The following is a 21,143-nucleotide window of genomic DNA, read 5'->3' as shown; positions in this document are numbered from 1 at the left end:
GTGGAAGACAGCTATGCCGCGCTCCACAGTTCCAACGACCGACACGGCGGTAAGAAGGAACTGAGGAGCAGGCGGGCCAGCAGGGGTATATATTACCCGCTATGGCGGCGCCACTCTAGGGGGCGACCTGCCGGCCGCTGGAGTTGCTAGGGTAAAAGTCTTCCGATGAACGTGCACACGCGGCACGTACACCTACTGGAATGGATATGAGCAATCACTCGAAGAAGAACTGGCTGTTGTCTTTTTCTGCCTATCTGCCATTCATTGCTTTTATAGTAATTGTAACTGCAAGGTATGCTTTTGGTTCATAAAAATGTTGAATTAATAAACCTGGGCATTTTGGCCAGAGTGTGTTAAACGTCATCCAACAGTTATTTAGACAGTTAATTATGATGTTTTTAAAAACCCTTAATTTGTTATTACTACATAACTTATATATTAACACAATTATCTAAATTGTACAACAATGTAGAATGGTTTCAATTATTTTTGAAATTCTTTGAATGTGAGAATTATTTTTTTAAATTAAGATTACAAATAAAAGTACTGCACTGAATGAGTTATAGGAAACTCTGCTTGTGTTAGAGATTTCCTGCAGTTAGCAAGGTGATTATGTTTTAAAAACATTCTTGCATGTAAAGATCTTTGCAGCTCACATAAATCTTTATTATAAAATATTTGGAAAACTTGATACATAAGGAGAGTTCTTTGTGGTTTGTAGCAAGAAAATATCCTTTCTTGGATGTTCATTGTTCATTTGATTTTTTTGTGCCTGACTTATGAACATGCAGGTGATTGGACAGGAGGCAGGAGAATGCAAGGGCAGATCATAGAGGAAGATTGAGGAGGGGAATATGATGGAAAAGGGGGAAACTCAGAGGATAGAGGCAGGGCTATGATGGGAAATGGAAGGCAGTTCCCCATCTTAGGAGTGTGGAGCGAGTAAGTAGAGTCGCCATCCTAGAAGCCAAGGAGAGGGGGTGTAGTAAATTTTAGTATTAATTAAGGGTTGACTTTTCAGTCTGATATTCTCTCTTTCACACCCTGGCAGAATACCAGAGGGGAGTTGGAAAGTCAAAAGACTGACTAAAAAACACAGTTTGGCTCCCAAATCCAGTAACTTTTTTTTTTAAATTCAATCTCATGATTTTTGGGTTCTCATGATTTTTGATGTCATGTAGTTGGCAATAATTGATATGGATTTTTTGTAAAAAGCCTAAGCAAAGTTACAGCCTATCTTTGGGCAGTTGTTGGAGTGACGTATCAGTCAGTGTCCCTTTAGAGAGATGGCTATTTTAAACTTTCTGATCTTCAGGGTCTTTTCCTTTGATGGTTTTACACACAGTCCAAGGTAAGAGTCATTGAGAAAAATGAATAAGAGAAACGCTTCTCAAAATGTCATCCATCTGAAGGCTGTTGTTATAGCTTCCGGACTGTTGAGAACACTGAGAAATGGCAACTGTTTTGAAAAATGGCTGTCCTTTGTGAAATTTTCTGTGGCAGACCATTGTATCCTTTAGCCTTTTCTGAAAGAGAAACTTTCAGTTATGAAAAGTAATGGGGAAAATGGCCATTAATAAGAAAAAAATCAAATATGGCCTATGTGTAACATTTCAGTTAGTTTTACTTGTATGAGAAATTTGAAAAGTCTTTTATTCTGTTACTGAGATTATTAGAGGCAAAGGTCTGACACTGGGTACTTAATTTCTTAAAGGACCCTTTTTAATTATTTTTCATTCCTAAGTAATTAAAAGATTTACTTGTAAACTGTCAAAAATTATTCGGTACGTGAACTGCTATAATTTTAAAGAGGATATGCTTTGTTTTTCTGTCCATAACAAACCTGTATGCCTCCTTTATGTGCTAGAATCAACTCAGTCTCAACTATGGAATTAGTATTGATGCCATAATTAATTCTGTAATTTTTTTTTTTTTTTTTTTGGTCAGAGGAACTGGGTATGAATATTTATTTTTGATTCTTTAGCATACTATCATAGTAGAGACTGGGAACATTTTATAATCCAGGGCAGGGGCCTCCTCTTTATTGGTATGTGTTTGTAAAATGCCAAGCATTTTTAGGCCCTGATATTGAATGAGGCTTTTACATGCAGCTATAATACAAATGATTAATAACAGTAATAGTATATTAGAATTGCTGATTATTTAAAAATTTGCTATGTGTACATTTTTATAAGAGATTATTTTAAAAAGAGAAAACCTCAGTACTATAGTAATAATAATATACAAAAATAACAGTAAAAGAATCTTAAGGTTGCAATGTCAAGACCTCAGTATTTAGGAAATGCTGGAATTAAGGTTTTCTGTGTTTCATTAATTTACTCTTTGTGCCTATCCATTATGATAAACCACCTCATTCACTATGCACCTTCTAACTCCCACAACACTGAGGCATGAGTCCTACAGACAACAGCCTTATTCAGTACACATCCCTGATTCATTCCCTGTGCACTGAATGAGGCAGGGGTCTTATTGAAACAATAGTGTAGGATCATATAGTTAAAGACATTATCATAATGGATATGTACACACCCACAGATTAACAGGTAGCAGTTGAAAACTGTTATCTGTGTTGATATATCTCTAGAGATGTATGAGAGACAAACTTCGGGTTTTATAATTATTTTTAAGACTCAGGAATCCTGGGTTCAATTCCAGTTCTGGAAGGGAATGTGCTTCCTGAACCCATTGCACTTCAGCTGTAGGGGAAGGGATCCCTGTACAGGGAGCTGCTCCTCCATCTGCCCAATCCCCAGGAATCCAGGCCCCGTCATGCCCAGACCCTCTCACCGAGCCTCACCCCCCCTGCACTTAGAACCCACCCTGATGGGTCCCACTCCCCCTGCGCCTGGACCACCCCGATGAGCCACCCAGACCTGTATCCCCACCCCACCTAGCCCCAACCAGTTGCACCTGGATCCCCACCCCACTGAGCCCCCACACACCCAGACTCCCCTGACGAGCTCTATACACCCACACCCAGAAATTCCCCCCTGCTGAGCCCCAACCACCTTCACCTGTACCCCCCTACAGAATCGCATTACCATTGCACCCAGAACCCCCCAACAAGCTCCTGTGCATCCAGAACCCCACTGAGCCTCCTGCACCCAGATTACCTCACAGAGAACTCTCTCAGCCCACATCTGGATCCCCCAACACTAAGCCCCTCCACACTTGGATACTGTCTTGCTGAGCTAGCCTGCCCACACCTGGTGCACCTGGCATCGAGGCATTGTCCCAGTCCTTGCATTGTGTCAGGGTTGGGTGCAGCCTCCCTGCTGAGTCTGTGTCCTGGGGGGTGGGGGGGAGTAACTGTACAGTGATCTCCCACCTCTGTGCAGCTAGTGGCCTGTGCTCTCCAGTGCTATGCTGGAGCCTCCACATTTATTTGAGAAATAATATTTGCAGAATTTTGCAGAATTTTAAAATATTGTGTGCAGAATTTTAATTCTGTTGGCACAGAATTTTTTGGCGCGAAATGCCCTCAGGAGTAAATGATTACCTCATCATTTGGACTGTTTTGCCAGTGGCAGTCAGATTATTTAGGTATAAAGAAATGCAATGCCACAATTTAATACAGTATATTTTGTCCTGTTTTAGGCTGGTACAGAGGAGTTTCCATTAAGAAGCCCAATGTAAAGGTAAGTGTAAATACAGTCTCTATTTTTAAAAATTATTTGAGAATGAGGGCTTTCCACCTTGCTGTTGCAGCCCTAACCCATTTTCTCCATCACTCTTAAGACTCCACTTCCATTTACAATTATTTTGGCATACATAATTGTACTGAATTCTCTTCTGAATTGATAAACATTGCTTCTTAGTCATCCCAAAGGTTCAGAGACCCTTTCAACCTCCATACATGTAGGCTGCATCCATTTTGACTTTTTTTCAAAAAAGCCCAAATGCCTAAAAAAGTCTGTACAATTCTTAATTCATGATTTTTTAACAAATTTAAATAAATTCACTTTATCAAAATATAAATAAGAGAATTTTTAAAATAAACCTAATTGGAGGAGAATATTTTGAACGTTTTATATTTCACAGATTTTATAGTCTAATCAAGGAAATTTTGCACTAGGAGGGCTCTTTATGCTGGCTGTGAATTTTTGTGTGAGTTCATATATGCTTAGGTATACAAAGACACAAGCTATTTCCAACATTCAACTGGCATTAGTTTAAAATACTGTAATTTTCAATGTAATTTGTAAAAGTATATTAATGAACACTAGTGTCTAATGAATTTTTTGTTTTTTTTTTCAAAAATATAACATACATAGTGTTCAGTTACATTTTTCTTCTGATAAAACTCCACTAAGTTGTTGAGCATTTCATTCACTTGTGGATTTATTGTTACATTGTACACTGCATAAATCTGTTCACAGTTCTGACACAAGAAGCATTCAAACTTACCAGTTTCCTAGGTAACCAACACAGTGCCTCAGAAACAGACTGCATAAAGTGGGAGTAAATCAGATAAAGTAATTCCAAGCAGCATTTCTAACTTTCCAGTACTTCTGTATGGTTAAAATGTATGTGTTCACTATTGACTTTCCTGGTGAAGTCACTCTTGTTGGGAAAACCTATGGAAGAATCTGCTTCAAGTTTGTATTTCAATGGAAAGGGATTTTTCCTCCTTTATTTTTTTCCTTGAAAATTCTTCATTTTAGTACTTCAGTGAGTTTTTTTTTAAATTGTTGAACTAGTTTATTTTTAGCTCCTGTGTATATTGCCCATCTGCTCGATTTTGACCTCTATGTGGACGGCTTGTATATTTTCTTGATGCTGAGCAGCTGTGTATTTTGAATCTTGACATCTTTTCTAGGGATACTGTGAAAAGTAGAGAAAAGTAGCCATTTTTTGGTATGACTGTATTTAAAATTGTGTGTGTACGACTAATTGTAGGCAAAGCTGGTAGTTATGCCTGTTGAAGATGCAGTGCTTTCCATTATGAGACCTTGTTTTCAGTTCCTTATAACTTTGCCAAACATAAACCATTCAGACTCATATTTCCCATGTCAGTTGTTTCTCTTGGAAAGTTTCAGCTAAAATGTTTTAGCCATTTCTTACACCAAAGTGAGGGAAAAATACATAGTTTTGCTCACATTAAAAAATTCTCAACTCTTTCTTTGAGATACTCTAGCACAGGGATTCTCAAACTTTTGTACTGGTGACCTCTTTCACATAGCAAGCCTCTGAGTGTGACCCTCCGCATATAAATTAAAAGCACTTTTTAATATATTTAACACCATTATAAATGCTGGAGGCAAAGCGGGGTTTGGGGTGGAGGCTGACAGCTTGCGACCCCCCCCATGTAATAACCTTACCACCCCCTATGGGGTTCTGACCCCTAGTTTGAGAAGCCCTGCTCTAGCACGTCCATGGTTTGCAGCAAATGTTTGAAATTTGATAAAGGGGTCACTCTGGTGTCAGAGTGATCTTTTGTCCCAGTGAAAATCTTCTCAAATTTGGCCAAGTTTATAAGTCCCTGGAAAATCACAGTTTGGACATGATTAGTAGAGTTTTATTAAAGGTTCTGAAGATTCAGTCTGTACAAAATGTGCTCCACCACCACTACAGAGCTCCTATGTACTGGCAAGGTTGTCTGTGCCATCCTGACAGAGCAACTGAGGGCTTGGCTACACTGGCACTTTACAGCGCTGCAACTTTCGTGCTCAGGGGTGTGAAAAAACACCCTCCTGAGCGCTGCAAGATACAGCGCTGTAAAGCCTCAGTGTAATCAGTGCTGCAGCACTGGGAGCCGCACTCCTAGCGCTGCAAGCTACACCCGTAGAGGATGTGGTTTACGTGCAGCGCTGGGAGAGCTGTCTCCCAGCGCTGGCACTCCGACCACACTCACACTTCAAAGTGCTGCCGCGGCAGCGCTTTGAAATTTCAAGTATAGCCATACCCTGAGCATGCTGTATCCTAGGACTGCAGGAGCCATGCAGGACTTTACCTGCAATTGCGCCTCCTGGCAGCAAAAGGACACTGTGGCACCAGACACCAGAAGTAAGAGCAGGGAGACTCTCTCCTTTGCTCTCAGTGCTTCTGCTTCTGTAGTGGCAGAAAGGAAGAGAATGATCAAGCAAGTTGACTTGAAAGTAGAGGCTGAGGAACAGAGGGGAGCTGTGGAAGTCAGGGTGTTGAATAGCAGGGGTGAAGATGGGAGAGAGAGGAGCAGAGAACAGAAGGGAGTTTGGGAGTGAGAAGGTGAGTAGATTGGGACAGACGATGTGAGCCTCGGTAGACAAACAGAATGGAAAGTGCCTGCTTAATGAGCAGCTATTTGATACTGTTTTCTCTATTGTTTGTTGTGTGGCCCCATGGCTTATTTTCTGCATACTATTGAAACCCTGCTCTGAAGACAGAATTGTTCATTTCCACGTGGACTTTTCTATGGCACTCGTCACTACGATGTCTGAGTGCTTCATCAATATGAATGAATATATTTTTACAACTCCCCTGTGAGATGAGGGAGGATTATTATTCCCATTTTGCAGATGGGGAATTGAGGCACTGAGAGAGATTAAGGCTTAAAGTAGCCACTAATTCTGGGTGCCTAATTTGAGACACCTAGAACCTGATTTTTCAGAGTATTTAGCATTTTATAGCACTTCATTTGCTTGGAACTCAGCTTCTGATTGATTTCAGTTGCAGTAGTTAATGCTCAGCACTTCTACAAGTCAGACTGCAGGGTCTCAAGTTAGGCACTCAGAAAACGTGGACTACTCAGTTAGTGACAGCCTGTGAAAAGTTTGGGTAAATGACTTGTTTAGCGTCATATAGAATGGAGGAAAAGAATCCACATACATGGATCATCAACAGGATTGGGACTGTTAAATACATCACACCCTCTGCCACGTGAGCTAAAGGAGTAACTGATAGCAGTCTTAGGTTGTCATTCTCTGTGTGGTCATGCAGTAGAGGGAACTTGACACCTTGTGCCAGTGGAGTTTGGAGATACTTGCTAACAGCAGAGGAATGATGAAACTTGGTAATCGGGTTCCATTCCAGGCTCTGAAAGGGAGTGTGTTCTAGTTGGCACAGTCTGTTCTGCCTTTTACCCTCAAGAGTGACACCTTCAGTCCCATCCCTGCCAACCTCTCCTTTTCCCAATTCTATCTTGTCTCTATTGCTGGTTCCTCATTCCAGCTCCACCCTTTTCATCTAGCCAGTCCAAGTCCCCAGACTTCTCATACCAGTTTCCTTGCCAAGCAAGTCTTAGTCTCTCCCCTCCAAACTCCCCATCCCAGCCCTATCCCCGTTGGCTTCCTCAATGGGCTCCTCATCCAAACTCACTGTCCTGTCTCTCCTGTTACCCTGCTACTCTTTGTCCCAGTCTTTTTGGCCAGGCAGTACCAGGTCTCCCCCTATATCTCAGTTCTTTATCAAATCGATCTCACATTCCTCCCATCTCCTTTCCCTGACCCACTGACCCTCAGTCATAGTGTCCCCCTAGCTCTTCATCCAGTCTAACCCGCCCTCACCTTTTGGTTCCCAGTCCCAATCTCCCCCCGGTGTCAGTCCTAATCTCTCCACCCCCATACCAGTTTCGTCCCTCTTCCCCCCCCTTACTATCCTCCACTCCTAGTCTCTCCACCCCAGGCTCCTTGCCCCAATCTGTACCTCCTTCCCCACTGCATGTCTAGCTCTTGTCCCATTTGCATTCACATCAGGCAACTTACTCCTCCACCCTGTCTCTACACAGCAGGGAATCATGGAAAACTCTGTAGAGCCAGCCTCCTTGCTGTTAGTTCAGATAGCTGGACTTGTCATGGCCTCTAGCAGGTACAGTCCTGCTGAGTCCTGATCTGAAGCATGCTCAGTGCAGACAGAATCTTCAGGGAATTTAGCTGGAAGAATCTAAGTTTCTGGTGAGAGTGTGAGAACTGTGATTTTTTTCAAAGACTTATTGCTTGGCCAAATTTGGACCAAGCAATTGGCAAAAGGCTCATTGCTAACACAAAGGCCACCCCATGCGAAATTTCAATTTTCTGCTCTAAAGCGTGGGAGTGCTAGAGGTTTTCAAAGAAACGATCACTTGAATTTTGAAACATGAGAAAAACAATGTGTGATTCCCTAGCCTCTTTCTCAAAAGTTTCTGAATTATTTTAGCTGAAATTAAACAACCACGACCACCACCCAGACTTAGGCAGACACAAGGGATAGAAAAGTTCAGTCCAAACAGTTAGTTTAAGTTATAAGCAATTGAAAACAGGGTCTTAAAATGGGAAGTCTTAAATTGGGAAGTGTCAGGCAACCTTAATAATCAGTACTACAAGTCGCGTCTGTAATAAAATCGTAATAATCTGCACTGCAAGCACTGCCTATAATTATAGTAGCAGTGGGAGAGCCTGAAGAGATGATTAGCTTGGTTCAGTCAAATATTGAAAAGTTTGGATATTTACCTAGAAATATCAATCTATCTAGCCTGGGAGTCTAGTGAGAACAGGTTTTATTGCACTTTTTGTACCTTCTGTTCTTACTGTAGCAGAATTAGTACATTCATAGTGCCCTTTTCTGTAACATCTTTATTCATCTTCAGGTGATTTCTCATGTCAATTCCAAGTAAGGGTGTGTGTGTGTGTGTGTGCTGCATGCACGATCGTCAGAAGGTTTTTCCCTGGTGGTACCCATCGGGTCAGCTGTATAGCCCCCTGGAGTGGTACCTTCATAACCATGTATATAGGTCCCTGCCGACCTGCTGCCTCTTCAGTTTCTTTTTACTGCCAGTGATGTCATTGGAGCAGCTCCTCTCTTGCATTAGCAAGCGTTTCCCTAGTGGTTTCTTTCTTTTCTCTCTGCAAATAGTTTAAAAATATAGTTCAGTGGTCCCCAAGCTTTTTTGTCTGGCGGGTGCCAGACGATGAGCCACAGAGGACTGTGGTGGCGGACGAGCATCCACCGAAATTCTGCTGACAAGCGGCAACATCAATAGGTGTCGCCGCCGAAATGCTGCTGACAAGCATAGAATCGTAGAATATCAGGGTTCGAAAGGACCTCAGGAGGTCATCTAGTCCAACCCCCTGCTCAAAGCAGGACCAGTTCCCAACTAAATCATCCCAGCCAGGACTTTGTCAAGCCTGAGCTTACTTTAAGAAAAGAGATTGTCCACCCCTCCTAGGTAACCATTCCAGTGCTTCACCCACACCCTCCTAGTGTTGAAAAGTTTTTCCTAGATATCCATTCTACCTCCCCCTCACAAGCTTGAGACCATTACTCCTTGTTCTTTCTTTCAGGCTGTACTGAGAACATGTCCTGGATCCTGATCCTTCTGTTGGTAAATTCCCTTTCAGTAGATTGAAAGCAGCTATCATATCCCTTGTCTCTCATTCTTCTCTTCTGCCAGACTAATCAATCCAGTTCCACTTCAGGCCTCTCCTCATAAAGTCATTGCGCTCCAGCCCCTAATCATTTTTGTTGCCCTCCCGCTGGACTCTTTCCAATTTTTCCACATCCTTCTTGTAGTGTGGGGCCCAAAACTGGACACACTACTCCAGATGAGGCCTCACCAATGTCGAATAGAAGGAAATGATCACATCCATCGATCTGCTGACAATGCTCCTACTTATACAGCAATGCCCCTACTTATACAAGCAGCGTCATCCAGAGCCGTCACCGCCGAAATACTGCTGAAAATCGTCAGTGATGCCTCTGGATGACGCAGCTTGTCAGCGGCATTTTGGCAGATGTTCGTCTGCCGGCCAGCATGTAGGGGCACTTAGACGTCCCGTTGGGCACCGTGGTGCCCGCGGGTACTGTGTTGGGGACCGCTGGTATAGTTAGTGATAATGTTATAGTTTGTGTTCTGTGTGGTAGTTAAAGTTTTAGCTGTGGGTTACCCTCCCCCCCACTTTGTTCCCATCTCAGGGACTGGAGCATGCCTCGGTCTCAGGGCGTTAAGCCTTGCGGGTTCTGCCTGAAGCCCATGTCAAAGGGAGACCCACATGACTCCTGTCTAAACTGTCTTGGAGAGGGACACCAGGCTCACAAGTGCAAAATCTGCAAGGGGTTTAAGCCCAGAACTAAGAAGGAGCAAGACTTTTGCTTAAAGCTCCTTCTGATGGCATCAGCTCTTCAACTCCAACTGCCTCAGATGGCGTCTGATCCAGCTTCAGTGCGCACCAGCCTCGGTAAGGGAAGCCTTGGCACCGAGAAAGGACTCTGTCAAAGTGCCACGACACCGCCATTCCCCTGACACTAAGAACCAACTCTAGTGCAAGGCACCGCTAACGGTCACCAGTCCCGCACAAGAAGAAGAAAACTGATAGGAGGTGCTCCCCTGCTAGGGCAGGGGAGCAGGTGAACACTAGTGAGATGCATCCCACGTTGGGACACCCAGCCTCAGGCCCACCTAGACTGGTGCCATCGACTCTGGCCTCTCGGGGAGGTCTGTTAAGTCCAGCCACTCCCCGGTGCGGGAAGATGTGGGGAAAACTTGGATGCTCCCTCCACACCAGACACATTCGAGGTGGCCAAGGAGCTGATTGTCATGAAGGTGCAGTTCCTTGCTCCACCAGGAGGTGCACCAGCTCAGGCCCCAGGTCCAGCACGGGCAACATGGTTGGCGCAGACGCTGATCCGACATAGGGGAAAGCCCACTATCATGTGGCACTGATCTCCTTCGCTGTGGTACCAATCTCTGGTACCATCTCAATCTGCACCTCCCTGATCAGATTCAGAATTATCCTTGGAATCAGAGGTGGACTCATAGAATCATAGAATATCAGGGTTGGAAGGGACCTCAGGACATCATCTAGTCCAACCCCTGCTCAAAGAAGGACCAATCCCCAACTAAATCATCCCAGCCGGGGATTTGTCAAGCTGGGCCTTAAAAACCTCTAAGGAGATTCCACCACCTCCCTAGGTAACCCATTCCAGTGCTTCACCATCCTCATAGTGAAAAGGTTTTTCCTAATATCCAACCTAAACCTCCCCCAGTGCAACTTGAGACCATTACTCCTTGTTCTGGTCTAGATCCATCCACTTTGAACCCCTTTCAAGTAAGTTTGAAGAAGCAGCTATCAAATCCTCCCTCATTCTTCTCTTCCCTCAGCTTCTCCTCATAAATCATGTGCTCCAGCCCCCTAATCATTTTTGTTGCCCTCCGCTGGACTCTTTCCAATTTTTCCACATCCTTCTTGTAGTGTGGGGCCCAGAACTGGACACACTACTCCAGATGAGGCCTCACCAATGCTGAACAGAGGGAAATGATCACATCCCTGGATCTTCTGGCAGTGCTCCTACTTATATAGCCCAAAATGCCATAAGCCTTCTTGGCAACAAATGCACACTCTTGACTCATATCCAGCATCTCATCCACTGTAACCCCTAGGTCCTTTTCTGCAGAACTGCTGCCTAGCCACTCTGTAGCAGTGCATGCGATCCTTCCTTCCTATCTTGTCCTTGTTGAACCTCGTCAGATTTCTTTTGGCCCTATCCTCTAATTTATCTAGGTCCCTCTGTATCCTATCCCTACCACTCCTCCCAGTTTAGAGTCATCTGCAAACTTGCTGAGGGTGCAATCCACACCATCCTCCAGATCATTAATGAAGTTATTGAACAAAACTAGCCCCAGGACTGACTCTTGGGGCACTCCGCATGGTACTAGCTGCCAGGTGGAGCTGGCATCACTCCCGGTACTGCCTTGGACAAGACAAGGGACAGCCCGTGCCTTTAATATCCTGGCCTCCGCAAGGACAGAGATCGACACAGTGGCCATTTGGACACCATGGGCCTACCACCAAGTCCAGGGTCTGGGTTCCAGGGCCCTGTCGTTGGTGTCGGAGGCGTGAATCCCTCCATCGGCCATGTCTGTAGCCCAGAAACCTCCCCAGCGTAGGGATGCTCAAGCCCAGGCTGATGAGAAGGTCAGCACCAGCACTGAAGTGGCTGTGGCACCAGGTGCTACTACCACTTCCTGCACCTCTCAAGTGGCCCAAGAGGATCCCCCTGAGCCGTAAGGGCAAGAGGACCCAGTGCATTTGAGGGTGTCATCTTGGTCCTCCCCAGTAGCAGCTACCTGCATCACTCTCCCTGCTCTGAATAGTCAGGAGGGTGGCCCAGAACTTGAACTTGCAGGCAGAGGAGATCTCTGAGGACACAGATCGCATGGTGGATATTCTGGTCCCAGAAGGGCCCTTGAGGGTGGCTCTGCCCCTCATCAAAACCATACAAAATACCACCAAGGTGCTGTGGCATACGCCTGCCTCAGTCCCACTGATAGCCAAGTGAGCAGAGCGCAAGTACTTTGTGCCTTCTAAGGGTATGAGCACCTCTTCACCCACCCCCAGCCCGGGACCCTGGTGGTGGAGGCAGCAAACCACAAAGAGCACTGTGGGCAACCGGGGTCTCTCCCCAAATCCAAGGATGCTAAGAATCTGGACCTCTTTGGTCGGAAAGTCTACTCCACTGGGGGGCTCCAGCTTCACATAATGAATCAGCAAGCAGTACTCAGCCGCTTTGCTTATAATTCTTGGAACTCTCTGGTTAAATTCCAGGAATTGCTTCCAGCGGACTCCTGTTTGGAGTCGTTCTGGAGGAGGGACAGGTGGTGACCAGGACCTCTCTTCAGGCCGCCCTGGACTCAGTTGACTCGACCACTCGCACCATGGCCACCGCCATAGCCATGAGACACAGCTCTTGGATACAGATCTCAGGGTTCCCGCACAAAGTCCAGAATACAATTCAGGGCCTGCCCTTTGACTGCTCCAGACTCTTTGCAGAACAGACAGACTCAAGGCTACATAGTCTTAAGGGACTTCATACCCCCGCAAAGACATTCAAGCCCCTGGCCACCCAACGTTTCTACCCTCCGCCTCCTAGACAAGACTACAATAGGAAGCGGGACAGAAGCAAGAGGAGGCACCCATCTCAGTCGTTCTCCAGTCAATGGCAGGTCTCAGTTAAGCAGCCTTCAGGCTCAAAACCAAACCTTTGGATGGAACACCAGTTCAATACTTGGATCCTTCCCCTCCCTTTGTTAACTGCCTATCCCATTTCTACCATGCCTGGGCTCAAACAACCTCAGACCAATGGGTCCTGAGCACGGTAGAACTGGAATATTCTCTTCAATTTTTTCCCCTCACATCCTCCTACCTCCCCTCCATATCCCTCTTCAGGGACCCGTCTCACGAGGAACTTCTAGTGTAGGAAATGCAAATGCTTCCATAGCTGGGGGTGGTAGAGGAGGTTCCTCTGGAGTTCTGGGTTAGGGGTTTCTATTCTCCTTACTACTTAATCCTCAAGGCCAAGTGCGGGCTCAGGCCCATTTTAGACCTGCGAAACATCAACAAATTCATGAAGAAACTGAAGTTCCGCGTGGTCTCCCTGCCCTCCATCATTCTGTCTCTGGATCTGGGAGACTGGTTCACCATCCTCAACTTGAAGGGTGCGTACTTCCATGTCTCCATAACCCCGTCCCACAGACGGTTTCTGTGATTTGTGGTCACCAACTCCAATTAGTTCACAGTCCTCCCCTTTGGCTTGTCGTCAGCCCCTTGGGTATTCACCAAGTGCATGACGGTCATGGTGGCCTGCCTTTGGAAGCGTCAGGTGCAAGTCTTCCCATACCTAGACTACTGGCTCATCAAGTGCTGGTCCTGAGCCCAGGTGGAGGACCATGTGAACCTAGTACAAACAATGTTCCGCAATCTTGGTCTCATCCTCAATGTGGTGAAGTCGACCCTGGTTCCCACTCAAAGGATAGAATTCATTGGGGCTCTCCAGGACTCCACCCAGGCTAGTGCGTTTCAGTCTGTCTCATTTTTAGCCATGAGTACCATAGTACAAGGTCTCCATTGGTTCCCCACCACGATGGTCAGGAACTACCTAAAATTACTTGGGCATATGGCAGCATGTACTTATGTGGTGCAGCCTGCAAGGCTGCATCTCAGTCCCCTCCAGGCATGGCTGGTCCAAGTGTACAGAACAAACAGGGACCATCTAGACAGTCTGGTCACACTTTCTCCTTGGGCTCTTGAGTCTCTACAGTGGTGGCTCGATCCACGAACAGTTTGTGGGGGAGTACCCTTTTCCAAACCTCAGCTGTCTCTGTCACCAGTCACAGATGTGTCAGTGCTTGGGTGTGGAGCGCACTGGGCAACCTCAGGACTCAGGGTTTATGATTCCAGGCATAACTATTGCTACACATCCATGTCAGGGAGCTACAGGTGATGCGCCTAGCTTGTCAGACGTTTCAGACCCACCTTGAGGCAAATGCGTATCGGTGTTAACAGACAACACCATGGTGATATTCTGTATAAAAAAATGGGGTACTCACTCCTCTCTCCTGTGCCAGGAAGAACTCAGGTTGTGGAACTTTTGCATCATCCACTTGATACAATTGGAAGCATCGTATCTGCCAGGTGCACAAAACGAACTGGCCAATCGCCTCAGCAGATCTTTCCGGGGCCGTGAATTGTCTCTCCGACTGGACATCAGCAATATCTTCCTGAAGTGGGAATCTCACCAGGTGGACATGTTCATGACATGAAGCAACAGGAAGTTTTACAGCTATATCAGAAAATGAATGATTGTTTGGTTATTTCATTTACCAAAGGTAATTGAAGCAGATATTTATGAAGCGATTGTGAGGTAAACTATCTCCAGTTCAACAGATTAATCATTAATATTTGGACGATTTTCTTGCCATGCTGTACTATAACTCCTCGCTTAAGGTTGTAGTTATGTTCCTCAAAAAAGGAGACTTTATGCAAAATAATGTTAAGCGAATCCAACTTCCCCATAAGAATTAATGTAAATAGTGAAGTTCGTTTCCAGGGAAATTTTTTTCACCAGACAAAAGACCACACACACACACACACACTATAAGTTTTAAACAAACAATTTAATGCTGTACACAGCAGTGATAATTGTGAAGCTTGGTTGAGGTGGTGGAGTCAGAGAGTGGCATATTTCCCAGGGAATGCCTTTGTGCTGAATGACGAACTAGCACTTGGCTGAGCTCTCAAGGGTTAACACATTGTTATTAATGTAGCCTTACACTCTACAAGGCAGCACAAATGGAGAGAGGGGAGACAGCATGGCAGACAGAGACAGAGACACACACCGTGTGTGTGTGTGTGAGAGAGAGATGCGCATTGCGCTTTTAAGTATGCTCACTCCACTCTAAGTACATTGCCTTTTTAAGTAGATCAGCAAGTTAGAGACAGCAGCTGCTGCTAGCGAGCTCCCTCCATCCTGAGCCCTGTCGTGCATTTCTCCTCTCCCCACCCCTGCTCTATGGAGATGGGATAAATGAGGGGGAGGGGGACACCCTGACATTAGCACCCTTCTTCCCCCTCCCCCCACAGCAAGCAGGAGGCTCCCGGGAGCAGCTCCAAGGCAGAGGGCAGGAGCAGCACATGGCAGTGGGGAGAGGGACAACTGAACTGCCTGCGGTTGATAGCCTGTTGGGCGGCTGCCGCACAGGGAACTTAGGGGAGTGGGGAGCTAATAGGGGGGCTTCTGGTCCACCCTGCTTCCAAGCCCCCTGTCAAGGTTCCCTCCCCACTCTGAACTTTAGGGTACAGATGTGGGGACCTGCATGAAAGACTCCCTAAGCTTATTTACCTGCTTAGGTTAACAGTAAGCTGCCACCACCAAGCGTGTTTCAAATCTTAGAGGATAGCCACTTGGAACTTTGCCTTTCCCCAAATATTTCCCAAGTCCCTAACCCCCCCTTTCCTGGGCAGATTTGAGACTAATTCCTCCCCCGCAAGTCTTTACCCCACCAGCCAGGTGCAACAGACTGCTCTTTTTGTAAGTGGTGAACAAAGCAGGCAGCTGCCAAACAACGTTATAAGGGAGCATTGTGCAACTTTAATCAAGCGTGTTCTCTAACTGATCAACAACATAACAATGAAATAACGTTAATCAGGATGACTTTAAGTGAGGAGTTACTGTATTAGGAGGAAAACATCACCAGACAGACATTTAAATTGTTTTATTTAACTAAAACAACAGCGTTATTGTTACGTGCCTAAGTGCTCTGCAGGGACGAGACACACACACACACACAGTGAGTGATATGGCTTTTAATGAAGGTAAAGAAAACACACCCGCAACGGGGACTTGGCACGTTGCTAGTTCAAAGCAGGGAACGAGTCCACGGCATCAAAACAAATTCTAATAAATATAGCTTTATGCTAATAGCATGTAAAACAACTCATACATAGGCATGTGGGAGCTTTCCCACAACTGAACTATCTTTAATGGCAAAGGGCCAGGCTTTTCTAAACACGCCGGCTTCCCAGGCTGAGCTGCAAACAGCATTTGCTAGCACAAAACACCCTTTAGTAACCTGTCCCTGAGAAGGCGAACAGCCTCAGCTAAACCACCGTGACAAAATCTTCCGCAGTCCCTTACAGTTATGTATTCTGGATTTTTTTCTTCAACAACAGACATATAATGTTTTAACAAAACAAGTATATGAATTTTTGAATTTAGGTAAACTTTCTAGTTTTTTTGATCAGATTTTTGTTAAAATTGTTTATAACTAAAATAGTTAAATTATATATTTAAATAAACAAACAAAAATGAAATCGACTGTGTCAGCCAGGTCAACATGAGAAACTTAAAATATTGGCATCTGCAGCTAACTCAGTTGTCTTCACCTTCATTTTCCTGTTTGTTCATAATCTGGAAAAGAAGAACAAGCTTTCCTGCTTTTTTCAGGTCCCAAACGATTTCTCAGTTTGGAATAAATTTGTCCAAAGGAAGAAAATATTCTTTCTACTGCTGTTAAAAGTGAAATTATCACTTCAACAGTTTCTGAATCCAGGTGCTTAAGTGGCTTCCACCAGTTCACTAATGTGACTTTCTTTAAAACATCATCAGCAAACATATATTTCTTGAATGGTTCACCCTTAGTTCTGAAGTTTATTATAGTTGGCATTATAGAGGGATAATTGCTGGATGTCCATGTCATAGCCAGCCCCTCTTCTTGAGCAGTTAAGGTTTGACCCTGGTACCGAGTATTGAGAATATTTGCAAGAAAATGAGCTGGAGATAGTGCTTGTCCCATTCGTTCTTTCAATGCTTGTAATGTAACTCTGTCATTGCATATTTCTCTTTTTAAGATCTCACTCAGTTCCTTCCAAATTTCAACAGCATCATCAATAAAACAGCTGTTTCCCTGCATTTTGTTCAAGGCTACAGAAATAGGCTTTAGGGTACTCAGCATGTGTTCAACATTTCTTTTAAGCCCAATGTTAAGAACTTTGGCTGTGACAGTGCCATCTATTTTTTTCACGATTTTGTTCACAAACTGTCATCAGATTAGGCCAGTTCTTGATATAATGCTCAAAACAGTCCACTACCGAGTTCCATCACATGACTTGTGGAAGAGTTAGCTTGGTTCCTCCCTCTTTTGTCAGAGCAGCTGCTGCAAAGTGGTTGTTACGGTAGTATTTTGCAATTTCAAAAAAATTACCCTTTATTTCTGGAACACTAAAGTCTTTGGCTAGGAAGTGCATCAAACGAGCACTGCAACTGTTATGTTATTAGCTTGGGACTCTCTTCTAAATAATTTCTTCTCATCTTGGATACATTTGCAGCATGATCTGTGACCAAGCTGCATACTAAACATTTGAATTTTTTTTCACAGTTTGTTATAGCTTTTACTGCCACTTCTTGTAAGCATTCTGCTGTGTATGCATTTCCTGATGTATGAATTGTTTCTGTAAGGAAGACATTCCCTTCTTCTGTTGTCACACAAGTAAATATACCACAGTATCATTGTGGACATTGCTCCTCCCATCAAGACTCAGGTTAAAAATTTCATCCTCTAAACCTTATGCACGCTGCTCAATTTCTCTTTCATACACGTTATCCAGCAATTTGCCTGCAACATCTGCTCTGTTAGGTGGACTGTGTCCTGGTCTTAATGACTGAACCATGTTAATAAGGTGTGGGTTCTCAATCATACGGAATTCAGAGTTTGTTGCCTAAACAAACTGGGTAATTTTTTCATCATTACCTCTTTTTGTAATCTGCTGTTTATCACAAACTTATTGATGGTTGTTTCTGGATGATGGAGATTTTTTTTTCTTTTTGCTACAGGTGATATACTGTGGCTATGTGACATACATGAAGTGACTGAAACACTGTCATTGACAGATAACTCTGAAGCTATACAAAATGATGGTGATCTGGAAGGTGGATTGTCATAAACAGACAGTTAAGGGTTAATGCCTCTTTTACCTGTAAAGGGTTAAGACGTTCACATAGCCTAGCTGACATCTGACCAGAAGAACCAATGGGGGGAAAAAATGTTTCACCCAGGAAGGAGGGAAAAGTCCTTTGTTCAATCAATTCGTTAAATTGTGTGCTGGAGAGAAAAGATCCAAGAATCAGCCTCCTATCAGGGTACTGAGTATTAGAGAAGAAATAAATTAGCTTATGTTTATTTTTTTTGTGACTTGTCCTTTTGCATTAGAGGGATAATCAAATTGGGGTTTCTTTTGTGTAACTAAGATTTTGCCCAGGGGAACATCCTCTGTGTTTTGAATCTGTTGTCTGTGAGAGTAGCTTGTATGCTAATCTCACAGAGGTATTTCTTTTACCCCTTTTCTTTAATTAAAAGCCTTCTTTTTAAGAACCTGATTGATTTTTTCCTTGTTTTAAGATCCAAGGAGTTTGGATTGGTGTTCACCAGGAAATTGGTGAAAGTCTCTCAAGGTTACCCAGGGAAGGGTTACAGTACTTGGGAGGGAGAGATTTTGGGGGGGAAGTTTCCCAAATGACTCATAAACAGCTGTTTTAAACGATTTGGGTGGTGGCAGCATGCTGATCTAAGCTGGTAATTAAGCTTAGGGTTTCTCATGCAGGTCCCCACATCTGTACCCTAAAGTTCAGAGTGGGGGTGAAACCTATGACATGGATAATCTTCAGAATCCTGTATGTTGAGGATGGATTCTCCTAAACAAAATAAGTCAATGCAGTTATTTAATTATTATTACCATAATGCTCATTTTGTGTTAATCATTGCATTTACTGACACTCAGTACTACTTTAAAGGTGAAATTGTAAAAGAAAGATCTGCCTATTTCAGCTATTTATTTTTTATCACAACTGCATCTGAAATGATGAGGAACTTTGTTAAAATATTCGCAAACTAGGTCTCTTTTGGGTCCTGCTGCCATTATAGGTTTTCCTTTCTAGTGAGAGAATGGTATGGTAGATCTCAAATCAATGAAGGCCACCCTGAGAAGGACTTCAAGACTTGTGGAATATTCTGCTCAAACAGTTTCACTTTTGTTTCTACTGTCTATCCTTCCCTTTTCACATCTATCTCCAGACTTCTCCTTGTCCAGATCTGTTCTGCCCTCAACAATCTTCTTTCTATTCATTGAACTTTTTGAAACTTTGGACTTTTAGATAGAGTTAAGGGATTGACTCTGTGTACACAAATTTGCAAAGAGACAATAGGGTTGAGGTCTGTTATTTCTCACCTTTATTTATTTATTTGAAACACTTTTGCTGTTAACAAGCAAGTTATCTCTGGAGACACAAATGCACAGTTTGAGAACTGCAAAACAAAGCATCTCTGATGGTATCTTGTAGACTGAGTACTGAGTCCCATTAGGTAGATAGAAATATTAACCTAAATAAACTGTACAGAAGCCCCTGGAACCGCAGAAGATTGGGTTCCTAATCCATGATCTATTGGAACTCATTTACAAAACTTTTCTTAAACATTACATTAATATATTGTCTCATACTATAGAATCCCTATTCCATGATGATATATCTTTGAGCTATAATGTATCTTAATTAAAATTATCTTTAGATGGTTTTTTTCCTCAAAAATCATTTTATCAAAAAAATCCTATTTAAATAAGAAAAATGCATGGGAAATCCATGGCTAAACCCATTAGAGCTCCAGTGCTCTGATTCAGTTACCAACTGTTCTCCTTGGCAATAGAAAGCCTTCATTCATGCCACTTATCTAGCCAAGTAGAAAAGGTTCTTTATTTGGGCCACACAGAAGGGCACCCCTCCGCTCCAGTACTCAGTTCCCTTTATACTGGACTGCTTATTCTACTTAAAGCAGCAAGAGCTGGGAGTCTCATCAATTAAGGTGCACTTGGCAGCTATTTCTGCTTTCCATCCGGGCGCAGCAGGGCAGTCAGTATTTGCTAACTCCATGGTTGGACATTTCCTTAAAGGACTAAACAGTCTGTACCCCCAGGTGTGGCAACTGGTTCTCCCCTCCGGGATCTTAACTGTCAAGGCTCATGGGGCCCTCTTTCAAACCTCTAGCAACTTTTTCGTTGCTTTACCTCGCTTGGAAAGTAATGTGTCTAGTGTCTTATCTCATCTGCCAGAAGAGTGTCTGAGCTCAAAGCTTTAATGTCTGAGCCTCCTTATACAGTTTTTTGTAAGGACAAGGTGCAATAGTGTGCACACCCGGCCTTTCTCCCTAAAATTGCTTCACAGTTTCATACAAGTCAGGACATTTTTTTTGCCAGTGTTCTTTGTGAAACCTCAATGCAGACTCCATTCTCCTAGATGTTAGATGTTCCCTGGCTTTTTACATTGAGCGAACAAAGCCATTTAGGAAATCAGCGTAACTCTTTGATACCATTGCTGAGAGAATGAAAGGTTTGCCCATCTCATCGCAACGAATCTCATCTTAGATCACAGCCTGTGTGCTATATCCTGGTGAAGATTCTAGCCCCAGGACAGATGGCGCACTCTATGAAGAGTGCAAGCTTCATCTGCAGTGTACCTGGTGCAGGTCCCCATCCGGTACATCTGCAGGGCGGCGATGTGGTCATCTATTCATGCGTTTACATGTCACTACGCCATCACTCAGTAGGCTAGAGACGATGCCGCGTTTGGCAGAGCAGTACTCCAGTCTTCAGCTCGGTGAATTCTGAGCCCTCCTCCAGGGGACTGCTTGGGAGTCACCTACTTGGAATTGACATGATTAATGGTTCCCAATCCTGCTGGAAAGGTATAACAAGTGGGGTTCCGCAGGGGTCTGTTTTGGGACCGGCTCTGTTCAATATCTTCATCAACAACTTAGATATTGGCATAGAAAGTACACTTATTAATTTTGCAGATGATACCAAACTGAGAGGAATTGCAACTGCTTTGGAGGACAGGATCATAATTCA

The 21,143-nt window shown here is 44.0% G+C and overlaps 1 protein-coding gene across 8 annotated transcripts in view; it reads left to right on the top strand.

The window, feature by feature from the left end:
- DOCK3 (dedicator of cytokinesis 3) overlaps positions 1 to 21,143 on the top strand; it is a 605,476-nt gene that overhangs the window by 97,758 nt on the left and 486,575 nt on the right. For all 8 annotated transcript variants that reach the window (XM_032805794.2, XM_032805793.2, XM_032805795.2 and 5 more), the window contains exon 3: positions 3,619 to 3,659. In XM_032805794.2, coding sequence (XP_032661685.1) covers positions 3,619 to 3,659 — 41 coding nt within the window. The remainder of the gene's footprint in view (positions 1 to 3,618; positions 3,660 to 21,143) is intronic.

This window comes from Chelonoidis abingdonii, chromosome 16, assembly GCF_003597395.2.
Source record: "Chelonoidis abingdonii isolate Lonesome George chromosome 16, CheloAbing_2.0, whole genome shotgun sequence".
NCBI classification, from domain to species: domain Eukaryota; kingdom Metazoa; phylum Chordata; order Testudines; family Testudinidae; genus Chelonoidis; species Chelonoidis abingdonii.
Note: the sequence above shows the minus strand (reverse complement) of the source record. Positions and strands in the feature narration are given on the sequence as shown.